General features: G+C 52.9%; 1 protein-coding gene across 2 annotated transcripts; it reads left to right on the top strand.

Moving 5' to 3' along the window:
• Positions 1 to 790: 790 nt before the first annotated feature.
• Positions 791 to 20,916, top strand: WIPI1 (WD repeat domain, phosphoinositide interacting 1). 2 transcript variants are annotated; one of them, XM_062505967.1, is made up of 13 exons: positions 791 to 917; positions 2,759 to 2,841; positions 4,079 to 4,248; positions 7,768 to 7,864; positions 11,104 to 11,201; positions 12,200 to 12,292; positions 12,532 to 12,602; positions 13,275 to 13,382; positions 13,716 to 13,880; positions 14,020 to 14,127; positions 15,473 to 15,594; positions 16,282 to 16,382; positions 20,386 to 20,916. In XM_062505967.1, exons 1-13 carry the CDS (start codon positions 847 to 849, stop codon positions 20,431 to 20,433), a joined length of 1,335 nt encoding a protein of 444 aa, XP_062361951.1. In that variant the 5' UTR covers positions 791 to 846; the 3' UTR covers positions 20,434 to 20,916. The 2 variants fall into 2 exon arrangements, with proteins under 2 accessions (XP_062361951.1, XP_062361953.1); XM_062505969.1 differs by lacking the exon at positions 791 to 917 and adding an exon at positions 1,213 to 1,280.
• The last annotated feature ends 932 nt before the right edge of the window (positions 20,917 to 21,848 follow it).

Raw genomic sequence — 21,848 nt, 5'->3', positions numbered from 1 at the left:
GCACTCCAAGGCCCCTGTGCTGCAGAGGGGGATTAATCCAGGCACATACACGTGTCCACATGGAATCTGTCTCACGGAGATGGTATTGCATGTGGCTCTTTTTCCAAAAGTCCTGTGGTGCACGTCAAGTGATCCAGGGCCAGTGACTTCAGCGCTCACATGAGGCTTACTCATCTAATTAGGGGGTTTGCAGGCTCTGCCCCGGCGTTTCTGTGCACTGGTAATGTCATTGCACTGGCTCCTGGAATATTTGTCATTTAGTGCCTGGCTCGGAGGTTTGTTTTCCTTTGTGTTTTCCCCGGTAGATTTGACAGCAGCGATGTTAAGCACACGAATGATGCACAAATGCCGTTAGGTTTAGGGTGTCAACGCTGTAAAGAGGGAAAAACAACTCTCCGAAGCACTGTTTAGCCAAGGAAGTGGAGAGGCGGACTGACTTGTTTTTCGGTCAGCGGTGTCACCACGGTGTCACCATCACCTTTCCCCGCCCCAGCCCCTCGCTCACGCCTTCCCTAAGGCCACCCCCGGCCCCTCCAGCAGCCCTTGTCGCCGCGTCCCCCCCGCAGCACCGCTGCCGCCGCGCTCCCCAACATCTGCCCGCGCCCGTCTGATGCAACCACAACATCACCACGTGGCCACGCGCAGCTGTTCCGCACCGCCGGCCAATGGGACGCGGTTCCGCCACTCCGGGGGCGGGCCCGTCCCGCCCGCTCCTCGCCCGACAGGTCACTCCGCGCGTCCATCAACGCCTAGCGAGCCAATGGGCGGCGGCACCGCCCGTGCGGCGGAGGAGCGGGGCCGGGGCGGGCGCGGGGGCCGCAGCGGCCGAGGCGCCGCGCCCGCTCCATGGAGGCCGCGGCCGAGGCCCCGGGGGCGCCCGCGGCGCTCAGCTGCTTCTCCTACAACCAGGACTGCACGTAAGCGGGGCGGCCGCCGCGGGGCGGGGGGCGACGGCGGCCGGGCCGCGCCGGGCGGGGTTGGTCCGGTCCCGCGGCCCGGAGCGGGACGGGTCCCGGCGCCCCCGGAGCGCGACAGGTCCCCTCAGGGATGGCCCCGGTGGAATCCCCTTCACCGCGCGCACACACGGGCCGTGCTCGGGGTGCTCCATCCCCACCGCAGCTCCTCCGGCCCCTGCCCGTGACACCACCCACCGAGGCCGCGGCGGGGGCTCTGCGAGCCCGGGCGAGGCGGAATTCGGAGCGAGCGCCGGGCTTCGCCTCCCCCGCAGCTCGGGCATGGTCGGGACAGCGGCGCTCTCCCAGGCCTTTGTCTGCGGAGAGGTACGTGGCCACTTGGGAGGTGGCGGCGTTGCCCCGGGCCACCAAACCCCCCCCCCCCCCGGAGGCTGTGGGCGAGCAGCCCGTGCCAGAGCACCGCCCCAGCTCGGGAGGACACCCGCGTTCCTCGCAGCCTCTCAGCCTCGCTCTCTCGCTAACCTGTGGTTTACCTGCTCCAGTTTAAGAACCGTTCCCAGGCGGGATAACCAAAACCTCCCGAAGCAGCGAGCCACACACAGATGTGGCAGCCGGAGCCCAGGATCGGCCCAGGTCGTGAGGATCGAGATAACAATCAGAGATATCAGCCTCACTCACACCTGGAAATGCCATTTCCTTTGTAGCCCTGCTTTGCATTGGTGTGCCCGAACAAAGGGCGCTTTGAGGGATGTGGATGTGCTGCTGACGTGAACCTGCTGATCCACCGGCACCGGTACAAACCTGTGCATTGCTATTATGGGCTGGCTGTTAGTTTAAGACCTAGATCTTGCTGCTTGCTACATCAGAACTGGGCAGAGACAGCACTTGACAAGACTCTGCCCACTACTCTAAACAGTGAGAGCAAAGCTTCCACATCCCAGTTAAGTCACTGTGTCAGTACAGGTGGATCAGCCCCCGGCTGAGGAAGCAGCCCCTTCTGTGTCCCACGGGTCCTGCCTGCATCCTCCCACGTAGAGCTGTACCTATTGGCTCCTCCAGTAGCCACAGGAACATAGGAGAGGATGAGTTTGCTCTCTCAGAGGGATACTTGCCTTCTGTAGGCTGCAACAGCCTCAGATGGAAAACTGGATTCCTGAGTTTGTCACTCTGTATTATCTAGGTTGGACACTGAAGTTTTGCCTTCACAGACCACTGTGGAACTACTCTTCCTCTGTGTCAGGGTTTAACCCCAGCCAGCTCCTTGCTCAGTCGGGTGGAAAGAGAACCAAAAGGGTAAAAGTGAGAAAATGTACAGACTGAGATAAAGGCAGTTTAATAATTAAAGCAAAAGCCACACATGCAAGCAAAGCAGAACAAGGAATTCATTTCCCACTTCCCATGGCAGGCAGGGGCTCAGCCATCTCCGGGACAGCAGGGCTGCATCACACAACAGGGAGAACAAAGGCCAGCACTCCAAATGTCCTCCCCTTCTTCCTTCTTCATCCCCTGAGCCCAACACTGGATGGCCTGGGATGTCCCTGGGGTCAGCTGTCCTGGCTGTGTCCCCTTCCCAGCTCCTTGTGCCCCACCCCCCAGCCTCCTCACTGGAAGAATGAGGAGCAGAAAAAGCCTTGACTGTACAAGCACGGCTCAGCAATAACAAAAACATCCCTAGGTTATCAAACCTGTGTTCAGCACAAAGCTGAAAGACACCCCCATACAAGCTAATATGAGCAAAAATTTCCCATCCCAGTCAAAAACAGTACACCATCCCTGCAGGGACCCTTGCTGTCACCTGGAGGGCTTCAGCCCTGAACCAGAAGGGTTTTGCTTTGTCTTTGCAGCTCCCTGGCAATTGGAACCACAACTGGATACAGACTTTTCTCCTTAAGTTCTGTGGAACAACTGGACCAGGTCCATGAAAGCAGTAAGTGTCCTGTTACCCTGGGGAGGAATAGTGACCAGCAGTACCTTAAATTTGTGGGAGCCCTTCACCTTTGTTAGACTCCAGCTTCTTTTCCTCTGCTGTCATCCTGACAGCAGCAGTTTGTGCTGCAGCCCAGCATTCAGAGGCAGTTCCCCACTAGAATGTTTCAGGTACATGGGCAGCAGCCTGCAGGCTTCCAGCACAGCTGCTGGATAACTCCCAGGCTTTTAATCCAGTGTGGTATTTACAAGCAAGATGTTTTTAACAGGTTTTCCATGTAACGAAGGTCATTCCCAGCAGGCCTGCAGCTCTTAGCTGTGCTCACAGCAGCATGCAACACACACTGAAGAGCCCAAAACAATCCTGGCCTCATGGAGCAGGGATTCCAGGCTGCTGCAGGCCAGAAGTGCTTCAGATGAGATGCACTGAAGATAACACTTCCCAGCTGGATATGTTCTTTAGTGGCTGCAGAAGGAGTCTCAGCAATCAGACACAGCTGCCTCATCTGCAGCAGAGTCCAGGCTCCTTTCCCAGAGTCAGGCAGAGGGAAACAGGTCCCTGCTGGTGACACACTCAGGGTGATGGGCTAAGGCACAACCAGTCCCACATGACAGCCATGGGGCAACCTTTGTTCCTCCAACACAGGCCACCCAAAACTGAGCATCAGTCAGGGCTGGGCACACTGGAAATTGCAATCCCTGGGGATTTTGGTGGCAGAGCCACCAGGACCATTGCACTGGTGCCTTGTCAACACAGCAGGAGCCATCCCAAACGCAGGCACTGCAAGACACAGCAGCCACTGTTTGCTTCCCCAGGGAGGCTGGGAGAAACCAGGCACCACACAGAAGACACCATCAGCTCCTGCCTTCCCACAACAAACCCCACAGGAAACTCCCTGAATAAAGCAAGGGCGCTCCCCCCTTTATATTCCCTTTCCCAAGGAGCTAGTGCAGCTGGAGGGCCTGAGCATTAGCTTCAGCTGGGCCATGCCCAGGAGAGAGAGGCACAGCAGCACTGTCAAAGAGAACTGGCTTAATTTCTGCCTTCAGGGGAAGGTTCTTTAACCCCTTCCTGCTCTGACCTAGTTGCTTTGTGCCAGGAATGAGAAATTTTTCCACAAAAATTATGTTGAGCACCTTAGCACAGAGGGTCCCAACCCAATCCCCTCTTGAGCTGAGTCTTGCTGCTGCAGTCAGACCAAGCTGAGGGCTCTGCTTTGCTCTCCATGTGTGCCCAGATGAAATCCCAGATGTTTACATCGTGGAGCGTCTGTTCTCCAGCAGCCTTGTGGTTGTGGTCAGCCATACCAAGCCACAGCAAATGAATGTCTACCACTTCAAGAAAGGGACAGAGATCTGCAACTACAGCTATTCCAGTAAAATCCTGTCCATCCGGCTGAACCGGCAGGTGAGAGGGGTTATCCAGAGTTATCCCACTCTGGCTCTTTGCTGCTTTTGCCTTTCCAGCTGGGAGCAGCCTGGGGAGGTTTGCAGGGTGGCTGTGAGTGGGATTGGAGGGGTGGGTGCCTCTGCTGTCCTTCCAGCCCCACAGGAGAGGTCTGTGACAGGAGCTGCAGGGCTGTGGTATCACCTGCCACCTCTCTTTCCTTCAGGAAAATTAAGCCAAGGCTTTGTTTTGGTGGCACTTACACGAAGGCTTTTTGTTGTCTGCCTTCTTGCCTGTTCAGGACACAGCTCTGCCAAAAAAACACCTTTTCATGTTCCTCCTTCCCTTCGATTCCACATCCTGACTTCACCTCTGCCATCTTGGTTGCAAATGAGACCTTCAAAGTTGGTCACAAAAACCCAAGAGTAACTTGAACTCTGTGGATAAGGCAAAAAGCTGCTTTCCAAGTACTGCTAGCAGCCTTGTAATACCTTTAAAGGTATAAAACCCACTCAGGCCACTTTACAGTGAGGCTTTTAGACTTTTAGAGTGTTATTTTCTGATGTGACACAGCCTCATGCAGCCTGAGCTCTTCTGGAGGATTTTAAGTCATCTTTTCTTTTTGTCCATAATTATTTTCCAAGTATATGCCCTTAGAAGCAGAGGACATTTTACAATGAAGAAATAAGCAGTCTGGGTAATTGTATATAATCAGCCTCTCCTCAGTTAGCAACAGTGAGACCTGCAGTGAGGCTGTCTAGGCTGAGCTTCCAGTAAAGTTGTCTTTGACCAGGACAATTGTACTACAATTAAATCTGTCCTAAATTGATTTTTTCACTTAAGCTTACAGTGAAACTGGCAAAGGAGAGACTTCTTTGAATTGCAGATAGATGTATGTGTAAAAATAAACTGGGAGGTTCTGCTGAGCAGCTGTAGGAGATTGGTATGAATAAAATAAGTTCAGGCTACTCCACATGTGCTGCTCTGGAGCTGCCTGAAGGTGATGCACAGTCCCAGCCTTGCATCCACATTTCTTGGCTGCATTATGAGCTGGGGTTCAAATCCTGGGCTGAGCTCATCCTCTGGCTGTGCCATGGGCACACCTGGAGGGCTTTGAAGATGCTACAGATGTTTAGAAACACAGAATCATGAAGTTATTTAAGTTGGAAAAGACCAATAAGAGCATCAAGTCCAACCATTCCCCAGAACTGACAAAGCCACTTCTAAACCCTGCTCCAAAGTGCCACATCCCTACATTTTTAAAATCCCTCCTGTGATGGTGACCTCAGCACTGCCTTGAACAGCCTGTTCAATGCTTAATAACCCTTTCCACAAAGAAATTTTTCCTCAAGTCCCATCTAAACCTTCCCACTTTGAGTAGGGTGAAGAGAAATCATTTTTTCAGTGTACATTCAGGATTTAAACTGGTGGCCATCAGATTCTGCATGTGACACTTGAATTCTTGCCTGAGCTTCTGTAGGAAAGCTGCAGTCCATTGGAAGTTCACAGGAGGACAAATCCCAGACAAAGCATTAACTTAGGAAGATGGTGACAAATTAACCAAGATCAGGTCTCAAACAAAAGGTGCATGTTTCAATCTGATCTCTCTGTGAAAAAGTCCTCATTGTGCAAACAGGCAAATCCTTCAGTTGTTGTTGTGGGAATTCTTAGTTCCAGGCTCCATGATAACTCTGAAGTGTATGAAGATGAATTCTGATTTGTCTCAAAGTGGGGAATCAAGCTGTGCTCTGGGACTGCTGGGTTTTCATTCACTGCTGAAACCCTGCTGAGCTCTTTGGAGAGGTTTGAGGTGTTTCTCTGGCTGTGTCCAAACCCATTTCAGCCCCCAAATGCAGCTCAGTTATCTGACCTGATCCATTCAAACTACAGAATAAGCTGGTGAGCAGTAACATTTTGGACAATTAGCAGTGCCTTGACCCTGTGTAGCAATCACAGCACCTTCTCTGAGGCTCTTGTCTGTGTGCACAGTGAGGATAAACCCCATCCCACTGACCCTCACATGGCCACAGGGCTGCATGGAGGCCAGGAGGGGTGAACCAGCCCCCTCCAGTTCCTGCTGAGCTTGTCCAGACCTCCTCTGCCTCTTCACCCCCCAAGCTTTCCTGGATTTTGTCCCTGTGGGTGCTAGCATCTCTGGCTGTTGCTTTGCCATCATCTGGAAACCTCCCTTCACCTGGACATCAAGAGCAGCCCGTTCTGGGAAAGCACATGGTGGCTTTGCCCAAATCAGCTGTATAAATATTCCTCTGCTTGCAAGTGGATGGCTCTTACTGTAGAAAAGACAAAGTCTTCCTGGAAATGCAAAATGGCTCTGACACAGCCCCAGATGCTGTGGTTAGCAGGAATAGAAGTGGGAAAGAGTTTGATCTGAGAGTAATGGTGGAGCAAGGCAGAGATTTTTAATGTGGGTGTTTGAAGTTAGTGACTAAGCTCCACATTTAGATACTAAATAAGTGGCCTCATTTCTGAAGAGGTGGAGGCTTCCTGGACATGGATTCGGGTGCTCCAACTTCAGGATGGATGGGGTCTGGGCTTAGGCTTTTATTGGGATGTTTTTAGTCCTTCTGGACTCTTGGCACTAAGGGAGGTGAAGCTGTGCACTTGCTGGACTTGCAGGGCTCAGCCCTTCAGCCAGACCCAAAGCCTGGTCCCAAAAAAAGCCTCCGTGGTGACACGTAGGGATCTGGACCAAGCTGAGACACAAAGCTGAGTGGCCACAGAGATAGTGGCCCAGGGCAAAGGTTACAGCATCAGGCTTGCCTTTGCCTTTCTGCCTTGCCCCCTCGTGGCTGGGTGGATGTTCCTGGCAGGGTCTGCAGAAGAGGTACTAGCACCTGAACTTGGGAATTCCCAGCCCCTCAGCCAAGATGGTGCAAGGGTGACTGTCCCTGAACAAATGTATCTCAGCTCTGTGTTCATGCAGATCTGCAGGGCACATAAAGCAGAGTCTTCCCTGCTGACACCAAATGGTAAAAGAAACATTAATGTGTTAAGATTCATTAAGTTTAGCAGCAGTGGCAGACCCAGCACCACCATGTTGTCTCCAAATCAGGAAGAAATCAGGGCAAAGGGCCTGTATTCCCATCTGGAGGCACATTGACAAGCAGGATTGCAGCCTCTCTGCTGCCAGGTCTTTGGATCAAAAAGTAATTTGTTTTAAACTGCAAAGAAAAGTTGGGATAGGGATAGATGGCAGTCAAGGCCTGTGGTGGGTTGTAACCCTGGTGGGTCCTCCTGTTCCTGGGGATGTGGAAGATGTAGGGGAGCAGAGAAGACCTGATGTTTTGTCTTCTCTCTAAAGCAAGACCAGATGCAAGAACTCTCAAAACAGGAGTCCTACAAACCCAAATGTGAGAGGGGATGGAGAAGCAGAAGAGATCACGATTCTGTTACATTTCAGTGTGTGGGAAATTCCTGTTGAGTCTGTCAGACAGCAAAAGTTTGGGTTTGAGAAGTGTGGGAGCAGCAGCCAGAGGCACTGCTGGTGAAGTTCTGTTCATGTGCCCTGTGTCCTTTCAGAGGCTGGTGGTCTGCCTGGAAGAGTCCATTTACATCCATAACATCAAGGATATGAAGCTTTTGAAGACTATTCTGGATACACCTCCCAACACAACAGGTGAGCATGGGAGAACTGTGTGAGAGGGAGCTTTGTAGAGCCCCAGCATTGTGTTAGAATTTGAACCAGCCTGTGGCCTGTGCATACTAATCCAGCACTGGCAAGTCAGAAATGCATGGAGGCAGTCAGGCAGGCTTGGGAGAATCACAGGATAAACTGAGTTGGAAGGGACCTGCAAGGATCACTGAATCCAGCTCCTTACCCTGCACAGAACCGTCCCAACAATTCAGCTCTGCCCAGAGAATTGTCCAAACTCTCCTTGACCTCTGTCAGGCCTGATGCTGTGACCCAGCTCTGTCCCGAGCAAAACCCTGCCCAGCCTGGAGCAAACCCCTGTTCTGTGCAGAGCAGATGCATCAGAGGAGAGCAGAGATAGGCAGAAGGGTCTGACTATTCCTGACTTTTCCACCTCCCAAAGTGATCGCTGGGGACAGAGCACACAGCCAGGCACAGCACCAGTCCCTGCCAGGGAGTTCCCAGGAGCTGCCACCTGATATTATTCCATGCAGGCTGCAAACCCAAGGGGCAGGGCAGGTGGCTGCAGCACAGATCCTGTGTGTGTGGCACAGGGTGAATCCGGCTTTCCTGCTGCTGGGAGAGGAGCTATTTTTAGCAGCAGAGAGAAGCTTGGCCGGGTGCCCGCGTTGCTGTGCTGTCCTGCTCAGCACAGCATCCTTTCATGGCTGGGTGCTTGGGAAGTTGCTGATGTGCTCACGCTTGGCCTCAGGGCTTTCAAGGGATGCTCTTCCAGCAGCTCCCCTGACCTACTTTGGGTCTCACCAGATGGGCTTTCTGTGTGGATTAAACATGCTAAATGCTGTAAATATAATTAAAGTTTTTTAAAACCTTCCTGGGAAGGCCCAGCAGCAGGATGGGCAGGGATACCCAGGCCTGGAGCTGTTCTGCAGAGGGGCTGGAGGATCAGGTCATGGTTTAAGAGCAGCAGCAATCAGCCAGGGCAGGACTGGGATCACAGGCTTCGTATGGACTTAGTGTTTTAAACCCGTTTTACTGTAGCAGCTGTCATTGAAATGAGCCGAGTGACAAATGCAGTGCCCCTCTTGGCCCTGGGCCATCTGGTCCCAAGCTTGACCCCAAGTACAGTGTGTCCAGTAGGTCAGGGCAGTCCAGCCTCACTGCTCTTTGTGCAACTTGTTTGGGAGTGGGGATGTAGGAGCACATGGAAAATGTGCAACCCCCCCTAAAGTGTGTTCCCTGGGCACAGTGACACCAGCATAGGCAGGACCAGGACTTGCTGCAGCCACACTGGCCAGTCACAGTGAGATCTCTGGCTGTTCCTGGCCAGCACCTGGCTCCTGATCCAGCCTCCTCCACGTAGGAGAGGAAAATGCCCATGGTGTCCAAGACAGTTGTTTTCATGTGATTCACATCGGTGGCAGGATTTGAAGCAAGGAGGTCACGGTGCTTGGGGTGACGTGTGCTGTGGGGGCACATCCTGGGGGACCAACTGCAGCTTTGGAAACCACCTCATGTGGCTCCCCCCAAGCCCTGGATGTGCCTGGACCTGCCTGCCTGAGGGCAAGGCCAGGCTTCCTGGACACGGTAGCCACCTGTGACGTGGCACTCCCAGAGGTGCCATCTGCGCGGTGCCAGCCTGCCTCCTCCTGAGCCCACCACTGCAAGCACCAACCCTCACCACGGCTGGGGGGCTGCTGAGGGCAGAGGAGCATCTTCCAAGGCTGCCCGTGGGGCTTTGATCCTTGTTCTTTGTGTGTCCCTGAGGTCAGCCCAGTACACTCACATCTGTGTTTTCCCCTGGCCTGGCTTCCCTGCGGCCGCCTCTCCCGGCCAGAGGAGCAGAGGGAGCGGGTGACTCACCCCGGCGCTCAGAGCTCGCTTTGTTCAGCTCCAGCCTTCCCTGATCCTCTCTGAAAGGGCTGTGCTGATCCCCCCGTGCTGCCTGGGCCGGGGGGATCACTATCAGGAGAAGGCAGGATGCTCATCACAGCACCATTCTCTGGGCTCTTTACCTTCCTCCTGTCCCTCCCTCTTTAATTGCCTTTTTATTTCCCACACTTTGCTGCTGCCGTGCTCCTCGTGCCTCCCCAGTGCGCCATCCCTGGCACGACATGCACGCCTCTGGATGGATGGGGAGAGGATCCCTGGGGCCTCTAGCTGATCCTGCAGCTCCTGGCTCCACTTCGGTCTCTTTGTTTGGTTATAAACAATGACCTAAAACGAGAACTCTGGCCGATCCTTCCCCGCTGCTGCTGGGCAGGGGCCAGGGCCGTGTCCTGACACGGGGCTTGCACGGCACTGCACGTCCCAGCTCTACGTGTGGTGTGTGGCTGTCCTGCAGCAGTCCTGCTGCCTTTAACCCCACGGCTTCCTCTGCTCCCGGGGTTTGGTGGGACCCCCGCCGCGGGTCAGGAAGCTCAGGTCGTGCTGGAGCCTTGAGGTGGGTTTGGGAGGGCTGCGAGCACACGGATGTGGGGCAGGAAGCGAGCAAGGCACGTTTTGTGTGTGACAGGATTCACCGGGCTGCATCCTCAGGCAGCAGCAGGAGCCAGAGGCAGGAAGAGATGCTCTTTTCCGAGGTCACCTGGGGGACAGGCGGGTGGATGTACTCACACACGTATCCATCCATCCCTGTCTCATCCTGTAATTCCTGCCTGCTTTGAAAGGAGCGTTTGGGACCCTTTGTGCTCATGTTGGCACAAAACCATGTAGCTCTTACGGGGAAGAATTCCCCCTGTTGCTTAAAATTTCGCTGTGTTCAATTTCCTTGTCGGCCGGAAACTCCCTGCACAGCTGGCGCATTTCCTTTGTCTTTCTGTGCTTCCCTTTTCCATTCAGAGCAGAAGGAAATGGTATTGCCTTCAGCCAGGCTGCACCCACACTGAGCTGCTCCTCTGAGCTTCCTACCCGGTACCCACACCCTGTGCACATCTGGACGTGTCCAGACGTGGCCGGACAGGAGTGCTGCCAGCCCTCAGACCCACGTTTCCTTTGCTGTTTCATGCACCTATTCCTGCCTTCTCCAGGGAGATACTGCAGGGGAAAAGCCCAGGGTTCCTTGTGCTGGGGGACCGGGGAGGGTGGCAGGGCAGAGCCGCCGTTCTGTCCCGCACCAGCAGATGTCCCCACGGCCGAGGTGTTCCCAGCGCTCCCCGGCCGAGCAGTCCCAGAATGAGCCAGAGCCTGAACCCCCCGCCGTGCCCCGTGCTGTCTCCCCCACTTCAGTCACAGCCTCAGCCGTGTCCCTGTTCCCCTGCCAGGTCTGTGTGCTCTCTCCATCAACCACGCCAACTCCTACTTGGCTTATCCCGGCAGCGCAACCAGCGGAGAGATCGCGCTTTACGACGGAAATACTTTGGTAAGTGCGAAGCTCAGCCTTTGGATACCGGCAGGGGCTGAAAACAAACAGAGCCACAGCAAAGCCAACGGGGCCCTTGGAAAGGATGAATAAATACACTTCACCGAGCTGGAGTGCAGGGAATTGCCTGGGAGGCACATCTGGACGTACCCCCCTTGCTTGGAGCGGATAGCTCTGAGATCAGGACATGCATCTCCCAGCACAGGATATTCAGGGAAACGTGACCCACTGCCCTGCAGCCCCAGGGCCACTGCCAGGCTGACACTGGGGTTGCTGTGGGAGCGTCAGCAGTGTATCCCATGGGAATGATCTGACCAGCGTGGGTCAGGGGCATTGGAGCTGCTCCAGGCACAGTACAGGACCTGGAGCAGCCACTTTGCCACACCATGGGCTGGAAGGGATGCTAGACCCAAAGTCACAGGGAGGGCAGAGTGTCCAGAGTCCCCTTAGGAAATCTGTCACTGGCTGGATGCAGGGTCATGATTATCTGCTGTTTATGCCAGGGCTTTGGGTTACATAAGGCTGGTGGCTCTGTACGTGCAGCAAGAGCTGAGGATCTGCAGCAGGGGAGGAGCAGAGCACAGGGAAAATGCTGCTGCTGCAAGAGGTGCTGCAAGGGCTGGGGCTTCCTGCAGGTACCAGGGTGGTGTCACTGCAGCAGGACTTGCTGTGCAGCACAGAGAATTGCAGAGAAGCCAGCTCTCATCCTGGTAGAGAAGGGCCACACACAGTCCTGAACCCTGGGGAGGTGGGGAGCTGAGGTTCTCTGTCCTGAGGTGAGCTTTCTGTAATCACAGTGGCCGTGACAGGTGGGGAATGAGCTCAAGGCAGGGCAGAGATAAACTGCTGAGGATGTTGACAGAATACCATCAGCACAGGACGATCCTGTGAGTCCATATCAGCAGGTGTGGATAGGGTGCGAGGCAGGAACGCCCTGCCCTCACACAGTGCGAGGAGCAGCGTGTCCCTTTGCGCTCATGTTCCCTTGTGCCTTACAGAAAACAGCCTGCACCATTCCTGCCCATGATGGGCCTCTGGCCGCTCTCGCCTTCAACTCCACTGGCTCCAAGTTGGCCAGTGCTTCTGAAAAAGTGAGTGTGGCTGCAAGTACCCTCCCTCTGCCCAGGGCTGCATCAGCACCCCTGAGCTGCCCCTTAAACACAGCCAGCGCCGAAGGGCTGCTGACTGGTCAGTGTATCAGGATCAGATTGAGCCCAGCTGGCAAACAGGAGGAGCCTTTGCATGTCCTGAGTTTCCTGGGTGTGTCAGGGAAAGGGCTCAGGCTCCTTGGCCTGTTCCCACTTGATATTTCCATTTGCATTTTTTGCAGGGCACAGTCATTCGTGTATTTTCCATTCCTGGGGGGCAAAAACTCTATGAATTCCGGCGAGGGATGAAAAGGTCAGTTCATTCTTCTGGCAGTGACAGGAGGGCTCCCGGAGCCGAAATGTAAACACAGGGACACAGGGCAACGTCAGATCCTGGTGGCTTTGGCATCTTTTGCAGAAGGAAAACAAGAGCAAACGTATCAGCTCAAAATGTCACTGTGCCAGGCTGTGCCCAGCTCATTGATTCCCTTCAGTGTGTCACAGAACAGGGCGATGGCAGGGAACACACATGGAGTCACTCCACTTACTCTGTCCTTTCTTTTTTCTTCTTTGAAATAATGAAGTCCCCAAAATTATCAGGGACCTCATTCTTGCTGAACCTGTGCAGGAGATGCTGTTTGTATCCCACTGTTCAGCACTTTGGATATCCTCCCTGGTCTCTGCAGCACCAGAAGCTGCAGTGAGGCTGGCACAGATGTTCTCTCCACAGGCAGCTCTGTGAGCAAGGACATTTCCACGTCTCTGGCTGGTTGTCACTAGCTTGAGGCTACTCCCAGCCCTGCTGAGCAAAGGGATTAGGGAATTGCTCATCAGTGAGCCCACAGGCTCAGCAGCAGCTGTGCAGGGTGATCCTCACCATGGTTGGGTCTCCTTCCTGCCCATCCACTCCTCTGTGAGCCAGACCTGGCAGTTCCCCTTGAATGATTGCTGTGGAGTGACCAGTGCTGTCCTTGTTTGGCTCTAGGTATGTGAACATCAGCTCCCTGGTGTTCAGCATGGATTCCCAGTTCCTCTGTGCTTCCAGCAACACGGAGACTGTGCACATCTTCAAACTGGAGCATCTCACAGACAGGTGAGGGATTAGCCTGGCTGAACCTGCCTGCCCCAGGGCTGTCTCTGCTTCAAAGGTCTGTGTTTGCACAGCCACTCTCCATGTCCTCACCACATACTCTCCATGAGCAATACCAGCTGCAAAGTGTGTCCTGAGGGGCTCACTCCTTGGAAAAGCCACACACTGCACCCCTGCTGTCAGGCCCTCCAGGTCTCTCTGGCTTCTCCTGCCAGGCTGGTGCACAATGTACAGGTGCTCCAAAAGCCCTTCACCCGCGTGGGATCAAGTCTGTTCCTGATGTTCTGTCACGCTGATCATGGTAACCCTACTGATGCTGTTTTGTGACCCCCTCAGCCGGCCAGAGGAGCCTCCAACTTGGAGTGGTTACATGGGAAAGATGTTCCAGGCTGCTACCAACTACCTCCCTGCCCAGGTGTCGGGTATGATGAGCCAGGACCGAGCCTTTGCCACCGTCCGGCTGAACATCTCCGGCCAGAGGAACATCTGTGCCCTCTCCACGTATGTACTGACCCTACTGGCCTCTGCCCCCTGGGCCAGGCCAGCCTTATCTCATTCCTCTGCCTGCAGAGAACGTGGTGTGGGTGCTGCTGTGTCTGTGTGTGTGAGTGTTTTGGCCTCAGGATGCTTTTCCTAGCAGGATTCAGAAGCTGCCTCGGCTGTTGGTGACGACATCGGATGGACATCTCTACATCTATAACCTGGACCCGCAGGATGGAGGGGAGTGTGTCTTAATTAAAAATCACAGGTAACTGCCTCCACTCACACCTCATACAGAGGCTGGTGTTTTAAAACATCTCACCTGACAGCACAAAATGGAGCTGTAGGAACAAGAAATTTAGAACTGAGTTTGTCAGGAGCTACCTGATCTGACATATGTGGCTGGAAAGCACATCAGCAGGCAGGGACACAGGGCTTCTTGCAGGAGAAACCAGGGAGATCTCAGATGCCTTGGCAGCTGTGGGACATCCCAGCTTAAACTAGGCAGCTGTGCTTTAGGACATGCCCCCAGCAGCAGAGCTCTGACCACCATGGTGGCAGGAGAGCAGAGCACCTTCTCCAGATTGGAGTGGGTGCTGGAGAGCTGGCTGGGGGTAGGATGGTGTGGAGTGACACCATGAGCTTCCGTGAACAAAAACCCAGTGCCAAAGCAGAGGAATTTCTTCATGGGAAGGGTTGTTAAGCATTGGAAGGGCTGCCCAGGGAGATGGTGGGGGTCACCATTCTTGGAGTTGTTCAGGGAATGACTGGATGTGTCCCTCAGTGCTCTGGTCTGGGTGACAAGCTGGTGGTGATCAGTCAAACGTTGTGCTCAGTGATCTCAGAGGTCTTTTCCAACCAAAATCATTCTGGGATTCTGTGAAAATAGAGCCTCCCCGCCGCTGCTCAGTCCATATGCAAATCCCATTAAGCACATAACCCCCCACCCCACCCCCCCGCACACATCTGGGCTGCTTGGCTCCAGATGTGAAGCCTTTGGGGTGGGGTGAGATGTAACATGTGCTCCAGGCCGGGAGGTGGCTGCCAGCCAGGAAAGTGCCAGCAGCCTTTGGAAAAGCCACAAAACAAAGGCACTTCAAAGCTGCGCTGTCCAGCGCGCGCCGCCCACAGCCCCCAGCCTTGTCATGTGGGCTCCTCTGAGCATCAGAGGGCTGAAAAGGGCCCTTGGGTCATGAGTTACATTACATCATACGATATCTCCGCTCAAACTCCGTCCTAAACTAGCCAGGGCTGCTTTTCCCATCTAGTCTGCTCCTGTTGGAAGCCCTTCGGAGCCCCCTCTGTGATTAGAAACGCTGTTTGTCTTTGTAACCTAAAGCTTTTGTGGTCAGTCTGTTCCCTTCTGTTCCCATGCCAGCATTGTCCTCCAGCCGAAGTGGTGCTTTCCCTATCTCCTTCTTCACCCCCTGCTTTCCTTGTGGAGCACAATGCTCCCCTGTCCACAGCACTGCTGGGGCTGCTGCATGCAGTGATGGGAATGGGTGATGTGCTTCAAGGAGATGTGGATGCATGGGCTTGTCTTAGCAGGAGCTGGGGAGGAACAGCTGGGATCAAAACTAACTGTTGTCCCCTCTCTTGATCCGTACAATTAGTCTGCTTGGCTCAGGAAAGATGGAGGAGAACAAAGAAAACAACCTTCAGCCTCCAGTACCTCAATCTTATGCAGCAACTGTAGCTAGACAAAGTACAGTGCCTTCAACTTCAACCATGCCAGGTAAGCACCACATCTGCCCTTCCTTGGGCAGAAAAACACCTGGGGCAAAGTGGAAAGTGTCCCACATTCCAAGGATTCATCCAGGATCCCCAAATGTGCGCTGCACATTGGGGCAGCAGGACTGTGGAGCTCACCTGGTACATCCCTAGCCACAAAAACAGGGCACAAGTTTTTTGCTCTGCCAGCTCTGCTCCCTGTGCCAGGCTGTGCCACAGACAGGCCCATGGCAGAGCAGGAACCACTCTTTGGCAGACAGCACCTGCTGCCAGATGGTTTCCAGGAGCTGTAACCATGGGTGTAGAAGTCAGGGCTCACTGTTTTTGTGGTGAGATTGCCTCAGAGTCTCTGAAGCTGGTGCACCTTCCACTAAACTGCTGCAGAAAAGGACTGGGTGACTGTCATTATACTCCCAGGTGTAAGATGCACATACAAATGCAGGTCTTACTCTGAAATTGGTGCTTAGGTTCATGGCAGCAGGGGGAAAGCTGCTGCCACGGGAGCTGACCATGTAGTTCCTCCATAATCCTTAGTGTCCATGGAGACACCTTTCTCTTCCTCAGTTCATGAAGCCAGAGGAAGCAGCTCATTGCTAAAAAGGTGGTAACAGTGTCTGCTGCTTGTTTGCAGCCTGCTTCCATCCCTTCCTGCAGTAACACTTTGTGTGGTTTTGTGTTTTCCCCTGGCCAGGTTACTCGGAGGATGGCGGAGCCCTGCGGGGGGAGGTTATCCCAGAGCACGAGTTTGCAACTGGACCAGTCTGTCTGGATGATGAGAATGAGTTCCCTCCTGTGAGCATTCGGGACCCTTAAACCTGCAGTGCAGCCCTCAGGCTAAGAAGGAAATAGTAACCTCTCCCAGAAGAGATTCCATTGCCCCCTCCTTGTCCTAGCTCACTGTGAAGCCTAAAATAACTGAATGGGTTCTAGGGACAGTGCCAGGAAAATGACAGCCCCACTAAACAGCAGCTGGGGATGGGGCAAAAATGATCAAACCTAAGCAGAGATAGATCTGAATAAACCTGCTGAATGGTGCTCAGATCCAGATCTAACCTTTGTGCCTTAAGCAGATTTCTGATATTACCAGGAATAGTTTTAATTGGAACAATTTAGAAATAAAAACTTAATACTCCGTTGCATTTTCAGTCAGTTGTGTTAGTTCATGGAATGCAACTGGAACATACCTGAACCTCAGCAGTCTCTTCATTTCCAAGGTAACTGAGAAGGAAACTCCTTTTCCAAGTACAAAGATGAAAGGAATAACAAGAGTTTTAAACCATTTTATGATTTTTATGTGGCACTTTCTCAGTTCCCATTGGAAGGAGCTACTAGATTTTTCAATCTAACTTCAGCCTGGCAGTGTCTTTCTGGCTCCTTTTCCTATTCCACGCTTATTAATTATCTGACCCCTAATTGGACAAATGTTGCTCTGTGCTATGATCTGGTTGTAATCAGTGGTGTCTTCATAGCCATAATGCAGCAGAGTATTGTAATGGATTTCAGGTTGCAGCCTTGGCAGGCTTTTGGAATTCCTTACTTCATTTTTACATATCCTGCTGTTGGAGTTTTGCCTGAAAAGGAGGAAGTACAAACCTTACCCAGGATTCGTTCCATGTGCTGAGCTGACCTCTGTGAGGCACCTTCCTCTGAGCTGAGGCAAAGTGTTACTTAGATAAAGGGAGGTTGGCTCATGACTCTCTTTGAGCCAGCACCACCTAAACCCAGCTCAACTCACACAACCCTCAGATTATTTCTTTCCTTACCTGCAGCTTTCCATGCTGCAAACTGGGAGCAGGAATTTCCCAGTTGTCCAACTCCATAACTCAAGAAGGATATTTAAAATGTCTCCCTCTGTGTGCCCATGAAGAAGGTGATGGCCCAGGCCCCTGGAAGGAGCAGCAGGGACAGAGAGAAATCCTTTGTTTCCTTCTGCTAAACCTGCTCTTGAACTCGTGGTTTGGGGACAAACAAATGCCAGCAGGCAGGAATCACGCTGCTCCTGAATGAGGCTTCCTGCTGGAACTGTGCTGGATGAAAGCAGCCCCAAACCCCTGCTGTACCACAGCAGGTGCTTTATGAAATGAACTTTGATCCCTCCAAATCCTGTCATTAACCTGACAGAGCAGTGACACGTGTATTGTTAGGGAGGAGGTGGTGTGGGAAGGGAAGGTGCTTTCCAAAAATACTCCTTGATGACAGGGAGCAAATGGAGCTTCCAGATAAAGGCTCCACTCTTGGGTTTGGGGTTTGCCCCTCACAGTGGGAGCACTCAGGATGTTTGGATGCTCTGGATTTCACTGAACTTGGCTGTTTTCTCAGCACTTGAGATCTCCAGTCTCAGTGAAGGGGGTTTCAGGCATCGGTCACTCCTGTGCAGAGAAGGAGGGAGAGAAAACCTGACCTTATCCAACAAAAATGTTTTGACAGCGTTCAGCTTTGCGGAAACATGGGAAGGGTTTTGTTTGTTTTCCAGTTTGCAACAAAAAGACTTTTAAAAACCTCAAAACTTGTGACAAAATGGAATATTCACCCGCAGCCCACGGTTTGGCTTTGAACTCAGACATGGTTCTGGAGAAACAGCAGTGCTCAAACCCCACAGTTTCTCCCCATTTTGAAACCTCTTGTCTTCCCTTGACCTCAAGCAAGATTTCAGAGGCTCAGCTGTTAAAGACTGAGGAAAACCAGCTTCAGCCTGACATAAAACCTATCAGACACTGCCTGTTCATTAAGTGGAAGGAGGGACAGATCAGAGATGAGGAGCCCAAGGAGGACTCGTAAAAAGTGGCCTCACAAGAGGGAACATGGATGTTGCTGCTGCTGGTGCCAGGATTGCAGAAGGAGGTTAAACCAGTTCAGTGGCAATTCCTGCATGGTTGGGGTGGATTAAGCACTCCCAAATCACTGCTGATCTGGGGCAGGAAGGACTCAGGTGTTACTGAGGGGGACAGGGGGCTGAAGCCATGGGTGCTGTGCTGGATGTGCAGGGAGGAGGCTGTAGAACCCTCACCCTGCAGGATCAGGGGATTTTACAGGGTGGGAAGAACAAATCCAGCTCTGACTGCAAAACTGTGGCAATTCAGGCTGTTTTCTGGTCACCTGCCCGAGCAGCCACCCCTGTTATGTGGGTGTAGCAGGGAATGAGGTTTCCAGTGGTGCTGGGAGCTCCTGGGGTGTGTTTTGGGCCAGGCAGGGCACTGCAGTTTTGGGGTAGTGTTGTGAGGTTTGGGGGAAAAAAATCCTACAGGATTCTGCAAGCAGCACAGCCTGTGTGCAACTGGGAGTGCAAGCAGAGGATCTTCCCAAAACTTCTGGGACTCAGTAGGAAGGATGATTTCTTCCAGCAGATTGGTCAGTGCTTTCCAGGCATAGGTGATGCATCCTGCATTTGGCTGAAGGGCCCAGAGGTGAAGGTTTTATCAGGAGAGCCATTTCATTAAGTCAAGTGGGACTGCAATCAGCTCTTCAAAGGCAGCTTCCCCTCACTGATACTCCATCATATTTAAAAGCCATCTCTTTCCTATCAGTTTTTGGCTGCCCAAAACAGTTTGGGCAGTTTCCTGTGCTGCCAAAGGAGGCTGCTGCTGCTGCTGCTCCCTCCTGTAGGAGGGAAAAAATACATGGGATCTGTCTACAACAGGGTAGAAATCAGTGCCCTATCATATGGTCCACACACCCCTCTGCTGCTCCAGACCACAGATCTTGATACAAGAAACCAGGTTGCAGATACATCTCTGGCTCTGTGGAACTCATATTGGCCCAGATTCTTCCTGGCTGTTTGCTGAATGGTGTTTCCCTCATTCTGTTGCATGGATATGGACACTTAATTATTTTAAGTGATTATTTTTTAACTGCTGGATTGTAGCAGAGGAAAGGCCACAGACTTTCCAGTGAGACTCTATTTGCAACTATGTTCCATAGGAGATGAGGGAATTTGGCAGAACCTGGCTCCTGCCCTTGTAGCTCAGATCGGCATTTTGGGCAGCTGGAGCTTGCAGGATTAAGCCCAGCTTATCAGTACATTATCTGAGGTCCCTTGGGAATTGTGCCATCCAGTGTCAGTGCTTGTTTCTGGAAACCTGGCCAGTGATGGTCCTGCAGTTCGTGGAGAGACTGACCTGGGAGGAGGAGCTGGCAGAGACCCTCTGCAGCAGGAGCTGTGGGGTTCACATCCCTTCCAGGTCAGGTCTGACAAGGCTAGAGCTGGGGCAGATCTGTGCCAGGGCTGCCCACGCCTCATCCAGGAGCAGGGGCACATTTTACCCACGGTCTCTGTGGCAGGAGTAGCTGATGGGAGGTGAATCAGGGTCCTGCTGCTGCCTGTTCTTCTCTGCTCCTGCTTTACTCTCTCACTCAGAAGCTTTGCTGGTGTTTAGGCTGGGCTTTCCCTTCCTGTCTAACATGCTGGAGTTTAACTCTGGGATCCATCTGGAGACCCTGGAGTGATGCAGGGATGCCCAGCACAAACCTTTCCCTCCAGCCACACCAGAGCTGAGCTTTTTGGGAGCACTGTGTGAGTGAGGCAAATGCACTTCACCTCCAGGAGCTGCACTCCCCAAAGCCTGGCTCTGCTCAGCCCCAGCCACACTTATCACCGAGCCAGATGGTTCCTGTTCCCAGGACTGTAAATTTGGGGAGGGGGAGAGCAAATAAATAAACCTCTGACCAATCTGCCTTTGAATGGAAAGTAAAACACTGCGGGACATCCCTCCCCCTGCTCCTCCCTTGTGAGTAAAACCAACTGGAAGCACTCCCTGGTGCTGGGAAAAGTAAGGCACTTCTGTTTTGATTTTGGTAGATAATCTTGTGCCGTGGAGGTCAGCCGGGTAAGGCGAAGAGGTCATGAGGAGAAGCAAAACTTCCACGCTTAGCACAGCTGCTGGGAGGTGCTTTGGAAAAGCCAGGAGTTTCGAAGAACAGATCTGTGAGTCCCCGAGATGAGAAAAAAATATAAATTAAGGCGGGCCACACTTTTTCCTCCGAGTAAGTGAACACCTGGCCCTGTTAGCTCCTGTTTTAATTTGTGTCTGGGTGGGGTGTCAATGTACTGTATGCACATGGCTCTATTTAACAAACTCTTATGTTAGAACCACAGTGTAAATGCTAATTTAATCAGATTTGTATGTAACCAGAATTTTATATACCCGTTTGTCCCTTTTCTAATTTATGCTGTTTTATGTGTATAAATGTACTTATAGGAAGAGATATTAAACTTATGTCTTTGTACAGTATATACATACTATTTTAACCCAGGCAAAGTATTTTTGCAGTGATAGTAGAGAAGATGCCATTTGCTATATTGAAAGACAGAATAAAGTCACAGTCTGTCCCTGGCAGCTCCTGCTGTTCTTTTTGAGGCCCTAAAGGTGTCAGTCTGGATTAAGTTTGAGGAGTGGGAGGGGTTTTTGGTGGCTGGGGTGAGGGCGACACACCTGGGTGAGTCCACACAAGTCCTCTTATGGCCAAAGAAAGAGCTGGGTGTGTAAATCAGAATCCAGAATGGTTTCAGAACATCCTCACTCAGCTACTGAGAAATCCCAGTGGTTTCTCAGGTTTCTGTTGCACCTTCATTTCTGTCTTTGCAGCTCCCCAGGCCTTTGCACCTGCCCAGAAATGGCCCCACAGGAGCTGTTTCACTCCATCTGTGCCTGCATTGGGATCAGCTGGAGCATCTTCTCTGCCTGGAGCCCTGATCTGCTGGGAGAGCGCAGGGCAGGAACCTCTCCCTGACCTCCCAAAACCCCACAGCTAAACCTTTCTCTTTCCTGCAGAGCTGATGGGGAGCAGCCCCAGTTCTCTCCCTGCCACCTTCAGGGAACAGCCTTTCCCAAATCCTTGGATGTCACAGCACAGTCCCTGAGCCCCACCGTGGCTGAGCAGCCATCCTACATGGATGGCAGCCCTCAGGGACAGCCCAGGACCCCCTTCCTTCCTTCCACAGACAGCTGGGTCTTGCCATGACCCCTCTGATGAACTTCAGCAGGCAGCTGGGAGGGCAGGTGCTCCATTCCCAGAGCACTCCCCTTGTGCCAGCCAGGAATTCTCTCTCTGCAGCCACCAAACTTCCAGGGTCTCTGCAGCAGAAGGGCTGATTGCCATGGGGCTGTGAGCCCCATCCTCCCCTGCCTTGTGCTCCCACCAGCTGCTCCTGTAAGGTTTCTTTTTAGAGGAAAACCAAGCAAATTTCCCAGAGGAATTCTCTCCCAAAGCCAGCTCTCACAGAAGGTAGTTTTAATCCAATAAATGTCTCTTTCCCGGATA

This window comes from Cinclus cinclus, chromosome 20, assembly GCF_963662255.1.
Source record: "Cinclus cinclus chromosome 20, bCinCin1.1, whole genome shotgun sequence".
Lineage (NCBI taxonomy): Eukaryota > Metazoa > Chordata > Aves > Passeriformes > Cinclidae > Cinclus > Cinclus cinclus.
This window is presented reverse-complemented; position numbering and strand designations above follow the sequence as displayed.

Bases quoted from the DNA above. Each gene is read 5' to 3' on its own strand.
- WIPI1 (XM_062505967.1), top strand. From the start codon at position 847: ATGGAGGCCGCGGCCGAGGCCCCGGGGGCGCCCGCGGCGCTCAGCTGC. The intron at 11,202-12,199 runs GTAAGTGCGAAG...TGTGCCTTACAG, and splicing joins TTTACGACGGAAATACTTTG to AAAACAGCCTGCACCATTCC. The intron at 13,881-14,019 runs GTATGTACTGAC...TTTTCCTAGCAG, and splicing joins AACATCTGTGCCCTCTCCAC to GATTCAGAAGCTGCCTCGGC.